The sequence below is a fragment of the Schistocerca gregaria genome, chromosome 1, assembly GCF_023897955.1.
Source record: "Schistocerca gregaria isolate iqSchGreg1 chromosome 1, iqSchGreg1.2, whole genome shotgun sequence".
In the NCBI taxonomy this organism is placed as follows: Eukaryota; Metazoa; Arthropoda; class Insecta; order Orthoptera; family Acrididae; genus Schistocerca; species Schistocerca gregaria.
The window spans coordinates 1,028,911,691-1,028,929,189 of NC_064920.1; the positions used below are offsets into that span (position 1 = coordinate 1,028,911,691).

General features: G+C 40.4%; 1 protein-coding gene across 1 annotated transcript in view; it reads right to left on the bottom strand.

The window, feature by feature from the left end:
- Positions 1–17,499, bottom strand: part of LOC126279012 (T-complex protein 1 subunit alpha) — an 81,323-nt gene that overhangs the window by 32,684 nt on the left and 31,140 nt on the right. The window contains exon 5 of the mRNA XM_049979399.1: positions 7,199–7,309. Coding sequence (XP_049835356.1) covers positions 7,199–7,309 — 111 coding nt within the window. The remainder of the gene's footprint in view (positions 1–7,198; positions 7,310–17,499) is intronic.

The window sequence follows — 17,499 nt, forward strand, 5'->3', positions numbered from 1 at the left end:
CTACACCTATGTTGCACATCGCAAAGAGGAAAGAGAAATACAACTTCATTAACATTATTCAAGAACAGGCCCTTTGTAAAGGGACTGCTGTTTTTACTCCATGATTGATGATGCACTGGCAGTGGCCCAGATTTATTAATAGTGACTTCTTTGGCGGGTTGTCATGGATCAGTTGACGAACTAACAAAGTTTGTACGAAGTTTAAAATACATTTTTCACTCAGGAAACCCACTTTGAATCCTTGCCCACACGCTACCCTATCAGTAAGAAAAAAGGACAAGGATAGACAGAAACACTCTTGTCTAAAAATATCTGTGGTGTTTTTTACATGGTTTGTTCCAAAGAGCTTTTTTAGCATTTAGAGAAGCTCATTCACTGTATTTGCACTGAAGCAATCTTGCTGTGAGGAATGAAAAATAATAAAAAATTCAGATGAACATAAAAATTTTATCTTTTCTTGCCCCTGTTTATTTGTTCCTCCCCCCATGAACCATGGACCTTGCCGTTGGTGGGGAGGCTTGCGTGCCTCAGCGATACAGATGGCCGTACCGTAGGTGCAACCACAACGGAGGGGTATCTGTTGAGAGGCCAGACAAACGTGTGGTTCCTGAAGAGGGGCAGCAGCCTTTTCAGTAGTTGCAGGGGCAACAGTCTGGATGGATGATTGACTGATCTGGCCTTGCAACATTAACCAAAACGGCCTTGCTGTGCTGGTACTACGAACGGCTGAAAGCAAGGGGAAACTACAGCCGTAATTTTTCCCTAGGACATGCAGCTTTATTGTATGATTAAATGATGATGGCACCCTCTTGGGTAAAATATTCCGGAGGTAAAATAGTCCCCCATTCGGATCTCTGGGCGGGGACTACTCAGGAGGATGTCGTTATCAGGAGAAAGAAAACTGGCGTTCTACGGATCGGAGCGTGGAATGTCAGATCCCTTAATCGGGCAGGTAGGTTAGAAAATTTAAAAAGGGAAATGGATAGGTTAAAGTTTGATATAGTGGGAATTAGTGAAGTTCGGTGGCAGGAGGAACAAGACTTCTGGTCAGGTGACTACAGGGTTATAAACACAAAATCAAATAGGGGTAATGCAGGAGTAGGTTTAATAATGAATAGGAAAATAGGAATGCGGGTAAGCTACTACAAACAGCATAGTGAACGCATTATTGTGGCCAAGATAGATACGAAGCCCACACCTACTACAGTAGTACAAGTTTATATGCCAACTAGCTCTGCAGATGATGAAGAAATTGAAGAAATGTACGATGAAATAAAAGAAATTATTCAGATAGTGAAGGGAGACGAAAATTTAATAGTAATGGGTGACTGGAATTCGAGTGTAGGAAAAGGGAGAGAAGGAAACATAGTAGGTGAATATGGACTGGGGCTAAGAAATGAAAGAGGAAGCCGCCTAGTAGAATTTTGCACAGAGCACAACTTAATCATAGCTAACACTTGGTTTCAGAATCATGAAAGGAGGTTGTATACATGGAAGAACCCTGGAGATACTAAAAGGTATCAGATAGATTATATAATGGTAAGACAGAGATTTAGGAAGCAGGTTTTAAATTGTAAGACATTTCCAGGAGCAGATGTGAGCTCTGACCACAATCTATTGGTTATGACCTGTAGATTAAAACTGAAGAAACTGCAAAAAGGTGGGAAATTAAGGAGATGGGACCTGGACAAACTGAAAGAACCAGAGGTTGTACAGAGTGTCAGAGAGAGCATAAGGGAACAATTGACAGGAATAGGGGAAAGAAATACAGTAGAAGAAGAATGGGTAGCTCTGAGGGATGTAGTAGTGAAGGCAGCAGAGGATAAAGTAGGTACAAAGACAAGGGCTGCTAGAAATCCTTGGGTAACAGAAGAAATATTGAATTTAATTGATGAAAGGAGAAAATATAAAAATGCAGTAAATGAAGCAGGCAAAAAGGAATACAAACGTCTCAAAAATGAGATCGACAGGAAGTGCAAAATGGCTAAACAGGGATGGCTAGAGGACAAATGGAAGGATGTAGAAGCTTATCTCACTAGGGGTAAAATAGATACTGCCTACAGGAAAATTAAAGAGACCTTTGGAGAGAAGAGAACCACGTGTATGAATATCAAGAGCTCAGATGGCAGCCCAGTTCTACGCAAAGAAGGGAAGGCAGAAAGGTGGAAGGAGTATATAGAAGGTTTATACAAGGGCGATGTACTTGAGGACAATATTATGGAAATAGAAGAGGATGTAGATGAAGACGAAATGGGAGATACGATACTGCGTGAAGAGTTTGACAGAGCACTGAAAGACCTGAGTCGAAACAAGGCCCCCGGAGTAGACAACATTCCATTGGAACTACTGATGGCCTTGGGAGAGCCAGTCATGACAAAACTGTACCAGCTGGTGAGCAAGATGTATGAGACAGACGAAATACCCTCAGACTTCAAGAAGAATATAATAATTCTAATCCCAAAGAAAGCAGGTGCTGACAGATGTGAAAATTACCGAACTATCAGTTTAATAAGCCACGACTGCAAAATACTAACGCGAATTCTTTACAGACGAATGGAAAAACTGGTAGATGCAGACCTCGGGGAGGATCAGTTTGGATTCCGTCGAAATGTTGGAACACGTGAGGCAATACTGACCTTACGACTTATCTTAGAAGAAAGATTAAGAAAAGGCAAACCTACGTTTCTAGCATTTGTAGACTTAGAGAAAGCTTTTGACAATGTTGACTGGAATACTCTTTTTCAAATTCTAAAGATGGCAGGGGTAAGATACAGGGAGCGAAAGGCTATTTATAATTTGTACAGAAACCAGATGGCAGTCATAAGAGTCGAGGGGCATGAAAGGGAAGCAGTGGTTGGGAAAGGAGTGAGACAGGGTTGTAGCCTCTCCCCGATGTTATTCAATCTGTATATTGAGCAAGCAGTAAAGGAAACAAAAGAAATATTTGGAGTAGGTATTAAAATTCATGGAGACTAAGTAAAAACTTTGAGGTTCGCCGATGACATTGTAATTCTGTCAGAGACGGCAAAGGACTTGGAAGAGCAGTTGAACGGAATGGACAGTGTCTTGAAAGGAGGATATAAGATGAACATTAACAAAAGCAAAACGAGGATAATGGAATGTAGTCAAATTAAATCGGGTGATGCTGAGGGAATTAGATTAGGAAATGAGACACTTAAAGTAGTAAAGGAGTTTTGCTATTTAGGAAGTAAAATAACTGATGATGGTCGAAGTAGAGAGGATATAAAATGTAGACTGGCAATGGCAAGGAAAGCGTTTCTGAAGAAGAGAAATTTGTTAACATCGAATATAGATTTATGTATCAGGAAGTCGTTTCTGGAAGTATTTGTTTGGAGTGTAGCCATGTATGGAAGTGAAACATGGACGATAACTAGTTTGGACAAGAAGAGAATAGAAGCTTTCGAAATGTGGTGCTACAGAAGAATACTGAAGATAAGGTGGATAGATCACGTAACTAATGAGGAGGTATTGAATAGGATTGGGGAGAAGAGAAGTTTGTGGCACAACTTGACTAGAAGAAGGGATCGGTTGGTAGGACATGTTTTGAGGCATCAAGGGATGACAAATTTAGCATTGGAGGGCAGCGTGGAGGGTAAAAATCGTAGAGGGAGACCGAGAGATCAGTACACTAAGCAGATTCAGAAGGATGTAGGTTGCAGTAGGTACTGGGAGATGAAGCAGCTTGCACAGGATAGAGTAGCATGGAGAGCTGCATCAAACCAGTCTCAGGACTGAAGACAACAACAACAACAACATTTATTTGTTATACTATAGCAAATCATTATGAAAGCAGTGTCACAGTGCACCGAACAAAGTGAGACTGCCAGTGAAGAACCTTTCGTAACACTTTTGAGCTGTCATTCTGAAGTTTGTGAATTATTTGGGGGCAAAGAATTTTAACATTAGTGAAAACTATGTTAATATTTCCGCATAAACTGCCACAAGAAAGTAAAGAAAAATTAAATATAGTTTGAAGACATTGCAAGTTTTTCTTCTTCACTGAAACATTCCTTCACAGTTTTACATAATGCAAAGACCACATTCTTTTTTTTTTCTTTTTTTTTTAAGGAAATTCCACACATAATTGATAGCAACTATGTACAGTAAATGTTCCTGCAGCCACAGGTTTCACGAACACACTACTGACGAGACTTCCTGAGCTTCACGTTTCTGCAAGAAAAACACGCTTTTGTGGCCATAGCCCTACAGCAAAGCAGCACTTTTCACTATTCTATGGAACAGGCTGCTCTCATGTTGATCTGAAGAGAGTGCAATTAATGTTCATAACAACGATGGAGTTATGTTGATGAAAGAAACAAAGCCAAATATAACTGCAGCATCAAAGAAGAAATCTTGGGAAGACTTTGGAAACAGGTTGGAGACTATGAGTCAAGCTGCTTGAAAAACCATTCTGGAGTGTGATTAGCAATCTTCAAAAGGGAGGTAAGACGGAAATGACAAGTATTTTGGACAGGTCAGGAAAACTGCTGGTGAATCCTGTGGATGCCTTGGGCAGATGGAGGGAATATTTTGAAGAGTTGCTCAATGTAGGTGAAAATACGATCAGCAATGTTTCAGATTTCAAGGTAGAATGAGATAGGAATGATGATGGAAATAGGATCACGTATGAGGAAGTGGAGAATATGGTCAATAGTTTGCAGAGCAATAAAGCAGCTGGGGTTGATGAAATTAAGTCAGAACTCATCAAATACAGTGGAATGGCAGGTCTTAAATGGCAACAAAGGATAATTGAAATGGCCTGGGAGTCGGGACAGGTTCCACCAGACTGGACAAAAGCAGTAATCACACCAATCTTTAACCACGGAAACAGAAAAGATTGTAACAACTACAGAGGTATCTCTTTAATCAGCACTGTGGGTAAAATCTTCTCAGGTATTGTTGAAAGGAAGGTGCGAGTATTAGTTTAGGGCCAACTGGATGAAAATCAGTGTGGCTTTAGGCCTCAGAGGTTGTCAGGACCAGATCTTTAGCTTACGGCAAATAATGGAGAAGTTGTACGAGTGGAACAGGGAATAATATCTATGCTTTATAGATCTAGAAAAGGCATATGACCGGGTTCCTAGAAGGAAGTTATTGTCTGGGGGTAATTAAAGGTCTTTACATGGATGGTCAGGCAGCAGGTAGAGTTGACGGTAAATTGAGTTCATGGTTCAGAGTAGTTTCAGGGGTAAGACAAGACTGCAACCTGTCTCCACTGTTTTTCATATTATTTATGGATCATTTGTTGAAAACCATTGACTTGCTGGGTGAGATTAAGACATGTGAACACAAAATAAGCAGTCTCGCATATGCGGATGACTCAGTTGTGATGGCAGATTTGATTGAAAGTTTGCAAAGTAATATTTCAGAGCTAGCTCAGAAATGTAAGAACTATGGTATGAAAATTAGCATCTCCAAAACGAAAGTAATGTCAATGGGAAAGAAATATAAACGGATTGAGTGCCAAATAGGAGGAACAAAGAACAGGTGGACGGTTTCAAGTACTTAGGATGCATATTCTCACAGGACGGGAACATAGTGAAAGAACTGGAAGCAAGGTGTAGCAAAGCCAATGCAGTGAGTGCTCAGCTACGATCCACTATCTTCTGCAAGAAGGAAGTCAGTACCAAGACTAAGTTATCTGTGTACCGCTCAATCTTTCGACCAACTTTGTTGTATGGGAGCGAAAGCTGGATAGATTCAGGTTACCTTATCAACAAGATTGAGGTTACGGATATGAAAGTAGCTAGGATGATTGCAGGTACTAGTAGATGGGAACAATGGCAGGAGGGTGTCCACAATGAGGAAATCAATGAAAAGTTGGGAATGAACTCTATAGATGTAGCAGTCAGGGCGAACAGGCTTAGATGGTGGGGTCATGTTACACGCATGGGAGAAGCGAGGTTCCCCAAGAGACTCATGGGTTCAGCAGTAGAGGGTAGGAAGAGTCGGGGCAGACTAAGGAGAAGGTACCTGGATTCGGTTAAGAATGATTTTGAAGTAATAGGTTTAACATCAGAAGAGGCACCAATGTTAGCACTGAATAGGGGAACATGGAGGAATTTTATAAGGGGACTATGCTCCAGACTGAATGCCGAAAGACATAATAAGTCTTAAATGATGATAATGATGATGCAACAATGGATAATTTTTTAATGGAATCCATTCATTCCTGGATGCTATCACATTTGTCAAGCATCAAGTTGGCTGTGCAACATACAGTTCACCTTGGTGAACAGCTCTTTGCTAGCTTTCGTTTGGGCACTGTTCTATCTGGCTGATGATCAGATTGTCAATAACTTTCCAAGCGACAGCGTGTGCTGGGACACAGCAGTGTATTTAACAACCAGTAATAGAGCATGACCCATTGCCGATGGGTAGGAGTGTGCTGTGCTACATGCTCAAAACTTTCATATTATGTCAACAAAAGGCTTTATCAACACTACCCTAAGGATAGTTTGTATCACAGGAAAAGGTGAACAGCATCAAACCTTTCCAAGGACTGATGATTTCTTTTATGTCTCTTTTTAGACACAAACCCCGTTATATTCCCAGAGCTAAAAACTTAAATTCCACCCTGTGAGTCCTGTATGCACTGATGCATTCCACTTGAACATGGGAGCAATTTTATCAATGAAGTTTCTCCTTCCCTGTCTATGCCTGAGTGAGGACCCTGTGACAGTTGAGGTTTAGTTAACCGACTGTATGGTTCCCTCTGGGAGACATCCGACTTCACATTCTACAGTCTCTGAAGCAGAATCACTACACCCATTGGATAAAACAAGATCTGCAGGGTCTGACAGTTTACAACTTTCTTTTCATGAGAGTGTTCTCTGTATGTTTTCTATTTGGATACTCTTCAAACATATACCCGACATAGTAAGTGACAATATTATGAAAAGGACAGTATATAATGGAGATGATGAGTCAGATATGGGCACAACAAAAAGGCTGTCAAACAAAGCTTTCAGCCAAAAAGGCCTTCATCAGAATCAATCAATCTCTCTCTCTCTCTCTCTCTCTCTCTCTCTCTCTCTCTCTCTCTCTCTCGCACACACAAAATCAAACTCAACTACAATACATATGAACCATGAAAACAAGCTACAAACTATTAGTACAGAATAAGCAGATAACATTGTAAGTGCAATGCTTTAAAAAAATAGTGACAAAAGGATACGCGCCGATAAGTTTGCTTGACATTGAGGTTTTTGCTGCGTTCACCAGACAGTCTCGTCCCAGTTCATCAACTCCAACTGTAAGGTGTTCTTGGATATATTTACATGCCTCTCTAAAAACAAAGAAATACATGCCTAAATCTCACTAATAAGGAACAGCAAATAAGAACACAAATCTAACTAAGTATGCAATGAACTGCCTTTCCTGGACAATTACGTTCAGTGACCATATTTCTTAAAAGCTATGCTTTAGCAAATATTTATTCAACAAGAATCCAAAAAAGTCTGTAAAACATCACACAAATTGAACACAATGGATAAAATTTATAATGTAATGCTCAATGGTATGAAAGTGCAGTGAACACCCGAATTATATTTTGAAGGAGTATTAGACTCAAAACCCGAATACATAATATATGAATGAGCATACAGTGCATGCGTGTGTGCGCGTGCGTGCGTCATGCATGCCTGAACATCATTCAATGCACTTCCCAGCAATAACCTTTCTTCATACTTCACCAGTGTATTTGTTGTGATATTTCATCCATATCACATAGGATGCTACAGAAGAATACTGAAGATAAGGTGGATAGATCACGTAACTAATGAGGAGGTATTGAATAGGATTGGGGAGAAGAGAAGTTTGTGGCACAACTTGACTAGAAGAAGGGATCGGTTGGTAGGACATGTTTTGAGGCATCAAGGGATCACAAATTTAGCATTGGAGGGCAGCGTGGAGGGTAAAAATCGTAGAGGGAGACCGAGAGATCAGTACACTAAGCAGATTCAGAAGGATGTAGGTTGCAGTAGGTACTGGGAGATGAAGCAGCTTGCACAGGATAGAGTAGCATGGAGAGCTGCATCAAACCAGTCTCAGGACTGAAGACAACAACAACAACAACATCACATAGGAACAATGTTCTCATCACTTAAAGCAAAATTTCTATGCAACAAGGAGACACATGAAGCAGCATTTCATACAGAGCACTCTCATTAACTCTTTTTTTGTTAATCCATAGCACACATGCTGTGCTCCAGGCAAAAATCAGTCCCCCAACATAAACACATTAGATGTGGGAAAACTTACAATAATAACAATAATAAGGATCAGTATAATCCATTTGAGAACCAATGCTGGATAAGAGTCCTTCAGATTTTTCTATGCATAGTGGTCTTCCATTACACATGCACATGTTGCTCTTAAAAATTTTCTAACCTAATCTACACACCTTACATCTTGTCATAGACTCAATCTTTTCTTACAGCTCAGAATCCAGCGAAGAATGTAACACCTCATTTGCCTTCCATCACGAGTAGGAATTATATTCATAAAGTTTCAATAAAATGCCTAGTTATAATTCAGCAATTAGCCTTAGCCAGAGAATGTTAGCATCAGATAAGGTAGTGTGTCCAATGCCTCCCTTGCGATGTTTCTCCTTTCTGTAGAGAAAAACTAAGACTCTCAATGTTGACAGATTGCTACTACTCACCATAAAAATATGTTGAGTGCACACAGGGTCAAGGGAAAGACTTGTATATGAGCTTTTGACCAAAGACTTCTTCAGAAAAGAAAAACACACAAACATTCCACAAGCAAGCACACTTCGCATACGCACAACTGCTATCTCCGGCCATTCCAGCCAGACTGCAACAGAAACACATTGATTGGGAGCAACATTCCAGGGCAAAGTGGGGAAGGGAGAGGGGGATGAATTGCAGGGTTCAGGTCAGCAAAGACCAATTGGTACTGCCTACTGGAGCATGAAGGAACTAGAAGCTGGAGGACAGGGCTGTCAGACACACCATTGAGAGGCTGTGGTAGTCCCACTTTCCCTTGCCCACAGCCTCCTGATACTGCACCTGGCAGCTCTGTCTGCTACCTCTAGTCCCTGCATGCTCACCAGGCAGCGCCAAGTCCTCTTCTTCCACTGGTACCCTGCCAACCCTCCCCCTGGCTGGATTGTTGCTCCAGTTCGATGCAATTCTGTTGCAGTCTGCTCGGAGCAGCCGGACAGTGGTCACATGTCTGTGAGATGCGAAAGTTTCTGCGCAACAGTCTTTTCATCATGTCTGTCTGCAATTCATGGAATTTTCAGGTGGAGCAATCTACTCTTTTCATAATACTGCTGGTATGTCAACCTGGAATTTCCATTGTTTGATTATCAGTGATACTGATCAGTCTTGCATTATCTGTCTTGATTAACAGTTGAGAGAGAGAGAGAGAGAGAGAGAGAGAGAGAGAGAGAGAGAGAGAGAGAGAGAGAGAGCACTGTGTGTTCCACCATCAAAAAAATCATGTTATTGTGGTCTCCAGTTCAAAGACTGGTTTGATGCAGCTCTCCATGGTATTCTAGACTATGCAAGCCTCTTCATTTCCAAGTAACTAATAGAACCTACATCCTTCTGAATCTGCATACTGTATTCACCTCTTGGTCTCCCTCTATGATTTTTACACCCCACACTTCCCTCAAATACTAAATTTGTAATCCCCTGATGTCTCAGAATATGCCCTATCAACCAATATCCCTTTTAGCAAAACTGTGACACAAATTTCTTGTCTCCCCAATTCTTTTCAGAATCTTCTCATCAGTTATCTGATTACCCATCAAATCTTCAACATTCTTCATAGCACCATGTTTCAAAAGCTATTTGCTTCTTCCCTGAATTGTTGAGTGTCTACGTTTCACTTCCATACAGAGCTACACTCCAAATACCTGCAGCAAAGGCTTCCTGGCACTTAAATCAATATTAAATGCTAACGAATTTGTCTTCTTCAGACATTTTTTCCTTGCCATTTATATCCAGCATACTCTAATGTATGTGAGACCATAAAAAGGAGAATAAATAAATGTAAAATGAACAGTTTGTTAGTGTTATCTAATACTATCAGAAGTTGTGTCCTGAGATGAAAAGCTCATTCCTAATCAATACCTTATTCAATCAGCTGCACATGGATCATAATTAAATGTTGTTAGTGGAGAAGAAGGTTGCAAGAACATCCTTGTTCTGCAGTTCATTCAGTCAGCTACATATCCTGTCTACCTAACTTCATGTTTATAAAATAGAAAGAAACATTCCACATGGGAAAAATACAGGGCAATTCAAAAAGAATACCACAACTTTAGGAATTTAAAACTCTGCAACGACAAAAGGCAGAGCTAAGCACTATCTGTCGGCGAATTAAGGGAGCTATAAAGTTTCATTTAGTTGTACATTTGTTCGCTTGAGGTGCTGTTGACTAGGCGTCAGCGTCAGTTGATGCTAAGATGGCGACCGCTTAACACGAAGCTTTTTGTGTTATTAAGTACGGCAGAAGTGAATCGACAACAGTTGTTCAGTGGGAAACATCTCAGTATGAACGTGACTCGCCTAAGGTGAACGTTTTCTGTGCCATTTCAGCCAATAAAGTTTTTGGTCCCTTTTCTTCGAAGGTGCTACTGTAACTGGACTACAGTATCTGGAGATGTCAGAATTGGCTGTTTCCTCAGCTCGAACAAGAAGCACAACAATTCATATTTCAGCAGGATGGAGCGCCACCACATCGGCACTTATCTGTCCGTAACTACCTGAACGTCAACTACCCGAGGCGATGGATCGGCCGCCAGGCAGCCCGTGACAGAGCACTGCATCACTGGCCTCCAAGAAGCCCTGATCTTACCCCCACTGCGATTTTTTCTTAAGGGGGTATGTTAAGGATATGGTGTTTCGGCCACCTCTCTCAGCCACCATTGATGATTTGAAACTAGAAATAACAGCAGCTATCCAAACTGTTACGCCTGATATGCTACAGAGAGTGTGGAACGAGTTGGAGTATCAGGTTGATATTGCTCGAGTGTCTGGAGGGGGCCATATTGAACATCTCTGAACTTTTTTTTGAGTGAAAAAAAAAACCTTTTTAAATACTCTTTGTAATGATGTATAACAGAAAGTTATATTATGTTTCTTTCATTAAATACACTTTTTAAAGTTGTGGTATTCTTTTTGAATCACCCTGTATATTAAAAACAAAGATTCCATAACTTGCCAAGTGGGAAAGCGCCGGTAGGAATCATTCCAATCCCGGGAGCGGAAAGGCTTACCTTAAGGGGGGAAAAAAAGGATAGGTATGCGCGCGCGCGCTTGCCTGAATTGTTGAGTGTCTACGTTTCACTTCCATACAGAGCTACACACACACACACACACACACACACACACACACACACACACACACACACTTACCATCAAGCATAGGTTCAAGCCTACTTTGGAAGTTGATATACCACAACGAAATATTTGCAAGCTGTGAACGAATATACAGCAACGAACGAGAATAAAATGCCATTTTATATCTAATTCATATGTTCAGGGAAAGCTTTTTACTCAACCCCAACTAAATCTGTACCGAGTCTTGAAGAAGCAAGACCAACTCAACCTAAATTACTTTACTGCAGAACACGGCAATAATGATTTCAAAGAATCCCTGGGGTCTGAAATACTTTTTACTTAATTGAAGGTTTTTCATGAAAAAATGGTTTTGTTCCTGTATGCAAACGAAGTAACTCAAGTCAGAATTAGGCGTTATTTACACTATCACAAATGGAAATGACTTGGCACTAGCAAATCCTGAAATACTATATTTACATGACTGTAAGACTAAGTGTTTTCCCATATTTATCATTCGAAAAATACATGGTCACATTACACTCACAGATTAACTTACGGCAGCTGAAATCAATGTTTTTACATTGGGTTAATAATTGGTATAGGCGTCTTTTTATATATATATATATATGCTTTGGCAGCCCAGGCTATATACAGATTCATTTTGAAGAATTAGAAAGGGTTGGAGGGGGGAGAACGGCACCAACTTAACTGAGAACTAGGCCAAGTGTGGCAAATATTGTGCTGTGAACTGTGAGAATGTCTACCACATACACTGGCTTTTTATGAGCATCTACCACATTCAAACTGCATTTTTACTAATTTGTAGTCCAAACTGGACTGACTAAAATTGGACAAATAGTCAAAACAGTACACATTTCTGCAGCGGACTGTAAAAGTCATAGATAGTGGCCAGTGGCATATTTGTTTCCTGCAAGAATGTTGTCAATGCTCGCCATGAAGTATGATGGGAATGAATGGGGGTGCATTAGATGCTGACTCTAGGCAATCATCGAGAGAGCAGCAGGCAGACAACATGTTTGGAAGGAAGAGACAACGGAATACTGTCAATACAGATGCGAAACCTGCTAAGTATTCGGAAGAAACAGCCATTTTATCACGTTCCACTGTAACCACAACTTCAGAAATTGCAACTTATTCAGAAAAACAGCACTATATCTATGCTAACAAAGATTATAGTTTTATTTACACCAATTTCACTTTCAGCAAATTAAGCTGTGCTATTACGTCCTGTCCTAATCCCACCTCTAAAATTGTGAAGTTTTTGGAAGAAACCAGCATATATTTGCGACAATCAAGATTATAAGCTACATTCTGGGGCTACATAAACACATTTCTTCTTTTCTTGCCTCTCATTGGTTAGATGAAACTATGAACTCAGATGACTATATGATGATTAAAAATAGTGATATCATAAAGTGATGGCTTGTATAGTAAGCAAAAAAGGAAATGAAGATAAAAATTAATGTACACTATTTCTTTGGGTGTATTCTGTTTCTCTTTATATAGTTATTATGTACGCAATAAATGACTGGAGTTTATAATAGGTGCAATGTTAACTTAAGATAATATATTCCATCAATAAAGACGTTTGTGATTTAAATTTGTCAGACTAAGTTAAAAATAAAATTTTCTCAAGGAGCCTTAAAAAGCAGTGAGCGTGGAGGGGGGGGGGGGGGTGGTTGATAGTTTCTCAGGATAGTTTACTTCTATCTTCGAAAGTCCACCAGTTCAGTTTCTTCAGTATCTCTAAGATTCTCCCAAGGGTCAGGCAAACCTGTGACCATTCATACTGCCCTTGCCTGTATACGTTCAATATCTCGTTAGTCCTTTTTCATAAATGTCATATGCCATTAAGCAATATTCTAGAATGGGCCATATGAGTGAGTTGTGCAGTTTAAAAGTGTATAGACAAAACTAAGTGCACGGAAGGTGTGATAGGTCTGTACTTGTGTTACTTTCCCACCTCAACTTCAATTTAAATAGTGGGTGGGTTTGAACACAGAATCCAGGGTATTGTAGAAAACTGTATAGCCAATGACATGACCCTTAGACCACAGGCAACTTAATGTAATCTTCATTCTTTCTTCTGTGCTTATTGTCTGCCAAAAAACCATGGTTAGTCAATTGTGCCTATGCTCATCCTCTTCTTTTCACAAGTTTAGTTGGGGATCTTTGTAGTTGACATAAATGATAAAACTCTCCATAAAGATGGCTCCTTTTGTAAATTTCATACACAGAGCTCTTTTTTGACTTGTTTTCCTAAGTAAAGCTAATTTTACTACCACATGTTCTAGGATTATGGGTACCATTATTAGAAACAGATTGCTGGTTCTTGTAGCAGGAGTTCATTGCTCACACACAGAACACCGCAATAACGTCACAATGCTGCAGCTGCTTGTACCTAGAATGTTGCACATCCAGATATAACACACTGTTGATCAATTCTGTCACACAGGATGCAGCCTGAGGACAGCAATGAGAGAAACATTCAGTGACTTTGAAAGTCAAATTTTCCACACAGAATAAAATAAACGACCTAGAGGTTTTGGTCATATGTTATATCAACAGTGAGTCGACACCATCTATTCAGTCACTCAGTGACATGCTAGCACCAAAACGTAGGATGACAGAGGGAACACAAAGACACTAAATTAAGTCTTCCTACATTGTTACACTGTTGTTGTTGTTGTTGTTGTGGTTGTGGTCTTCAGTCCAGAGACTGGTTTGATGCAGCTCTCCATGCTACTATATCCTGTGCAAGCTTCTTCATCTCCCAGTACCTACTACAGCCTACATTCTTCTGAATTTGCTTAGTGTATTCATCTCTCGGTCTCCCTCTACGATTTTTACCCTCCAATACTAAATTGGTGATCCCTCGATGTCTCAGAACATGTCCTACCAACCAATCCCTTCTTCTAGTCAAGTTGTGTCACAAGCTCCTCTTCTCCCAACTCTATTCAATACATCCTCATTAGTTATGTGATCGACCCATCTCATCTTCAGCATTCTTCAGTGAAACCACATTTTAAAAGCTTTTATTCTCTTCTTGTCTAAGCTATTTATCATCCACGTTTCACTTCCATACATGGCTACACTCCATACAAATACTTTCGGAAACGACTTCCTGACATTTAAATCCATACTCTATGTTAATTTTTCTTCTTCAGAAACGCTTCCCTTGCCATTTTATATCCTCTCTACTTCGACCGTCATCAGTCGCCTTGCTCCCAAAATAGCAAAATTCATTTACTACTTTAAGTGTCTCACTTCCTAATCTAATTCCCTCAGCATCACCCGATTTAATTTGACTACATTCCATTATCCTCGTTTTGCTTTTGTTGATGTTCATCTTACACCCTCCTTTCAAGACACTATCCATTCTGTACAATTGCTCGTCAAAGTCCTTTGCTGTCCCTGACAGCATTACAATGTCATCGGCGAACCTTAAAGTTTTCATTTCTTCTCCATGGATTTTAATACCTACTCCAGACTTTTCTATTGTTTCCTTCATTGCTTGCTCAATATACAGATTGAATAACATCAGGGAGAGGCTACAACCCTGTCTCACTCCCTTCCCAACCACTGCTTCCCTTTCATGTCCCTCGACTCTTATAACTGCCATCTGGTTTCTGTACAAATTGTAAATAGCCTTACGGTCCCTGTGTTTTACCCCTGCCACCTTTAGAATTTTAAAGAGAGTATTCCAGTCAACATTGTCAAAAGCTTTCTCTAAGTCTACAAATGCTAGAAACGTAGGTTTGCCTTTCTTTGATCTTTCTTCTAAGATAAGTCCTGGGGTCAGTATTACCTCACGTCTTCCAACATTTCTACGGAATCCAAACTGATCTTTCCCGAGGTCGGCTTCGACCAGTTTTTCCATTTGTCTGTAAAGAATTCGTGTTAGTATTTTGCAGCAGTGACTTATTAAACTGATAGTTCGGTAATTTTCACATCTGTCAACACCTGCTTTCTTTGGGATTGGAATTATTATATTCTTCTTGAAGTCTGAGGGTATTTCGCCTGTCTCATAAATCTTGCTCACCAGATGGAAGAGTTGTCAGGATTGGCTCTCCCAAGGCCGTCAGTAGTTCCAATGGAATGTTATCTGCTCCATGGGTCTTGTTTCAACTCAGGTCTTTCAGTGCTCTGTCAAACTCTTCACGCAGTATCTTATCTCCCATTTCATCTTCTTCTACATCCTCTTCCATTTCCATAACATTGTCCTCAAGTACATTGCCCTTGTACAGCCCCTCTATATACTCCTTCCGCCTTTCTGCTTTCCCTTCTTTGCTTAGAACTGGGTTTCCATCAAAGCTCTTGATATTCATGCAAATGGTTCTCCTTTCTCCCCTAGTGAGATAAACCGCTACATCCTTACATTTGTCCTCTAGCCATCCCTGCTTAGCCATTTTGCACTTCCTATCGATATTTTTGAGACGTTTGTATTCCTTTTTGTCTGCTTCATTTACTTCATTTTTATGTTTTCTCCTTTCATCAATTAAATTCAATATTTCTTCTGTTACCCAAGGATTTCTACTAGCCCTTGTCTTTACCTACTTGATCCTCTGCTGCCTTCACTACTTCATCCCTCAAAGTTACCCATTCTTCTCCTACCGTATTTCTTTCCCCCATTTCTGTCAATTGTTCCCTTATGCTCTCCCTGAAACTCTGTACAACCTCTGGTTCTTTCAGTTTATCCAGGTCCCATCTCCTTAAATTCCCACCTTTTTGCAGTTTCTTCAGTTTTAATCTACAGTTCATAACCAGTAGATTGTGGTCAGAGTCCACATCTGCACCTGGAAATATCTTACAATTTAAAACCTGGTTCCTAAATCTCTGTGTTACCATTATATAACCTCATACATTTTAGTATCTCCAGGGTTCTTCCATGTATACAACCTCCTTTCATGATTCTGAAACAAAGTGTTAGCTATGATTAAGTTGTGCTCTGTGCAAAATTCTACCGGGCGGCTTCCTCTCATTTCTTAGCCCCAATCTATATTCACCTGCTACGTTTCCTTCTCTCCCTTTTCCTACAACCGAATTCCAGTCACCAATGAGTATTAAATTTTCGTCACACTTCACTATCTGAATAATTTCTTTTATTTCATCATACATTTCTCCAATTTCTTCGTCATCTGCAGAGCTAGTTGGCATATAAACTTGTACTACTGTAGTAGGTATAGGCTTCGTATCTACCTTGGCCACAATGATGCATTCACTATGCTGTTTGTAGTAGCTTACCTGCATTCCTATTTTCCTATTCATTATTAAACCTACTCCTTCATTACCCCTATTTGATTGTGTGTTTATAACCCTGTAGTCACCTGACCCGAAGTCCTGTTCCTCATTCCACCGAACTTCACTAATTCCCACTATATCAAACTTTAACCTATCCATTTCCCTTTTTAAATTTTCTAACCTACCTGCCCGATTAAGGGATCTGACATTCCACGCTCCGATCCGTAGAACGCCAGGTTTCTTTCTCCTGATAACGACATCCTCTTGAGTAGTCGCCGCCCAGAGATCCGAATGGGGGACTATTTTACCTCCGGAATATTGTACCCAAGAGGACACTGTCATCATTTAATCATACAGCCCCTCTTCAGGGACCACACATTTGTCTGGCCTCTCAATAGATACCCCTTTCGTTGTGGTTGCACCTACGGTACGGCTATCTGTATCGCTGAGGCACGCAAGCCTCCCCACTAACGGCAAGGTCCATGATTCATGGGGGGGGGAGGGGGGAGGGGAGGGGGGGAGGGGGGGTGTGTGTTTCACTGTGGAAGATCATAGTATGGTCACTATTTTCAATCACTGTATAACCACGAAAATGGAAGATACTGAGATAAGTGATCAGCAGAATAGAAATGCAACTACAATCTATTAGTAGTGGAAAGGTGTCTGGATCAAGTAAGACCCCTCTCAGATTCATCACAGATTATGTGGAGGAACTTGCTCCCCTTCAGGCAGAAGTTTATCATAGGTTGCTGAAGCAGTGTAGGGTACCTAGCGACTGAAAAAAAGTGCAGATCATTCTCATGTTCAAGAAGTGTCATAGGACAGATGACTATAATTACAGGCCTATATTGCTGATATCTTAGCTAACACTTGGTTCAAGAATCATAAATGAAGGCTG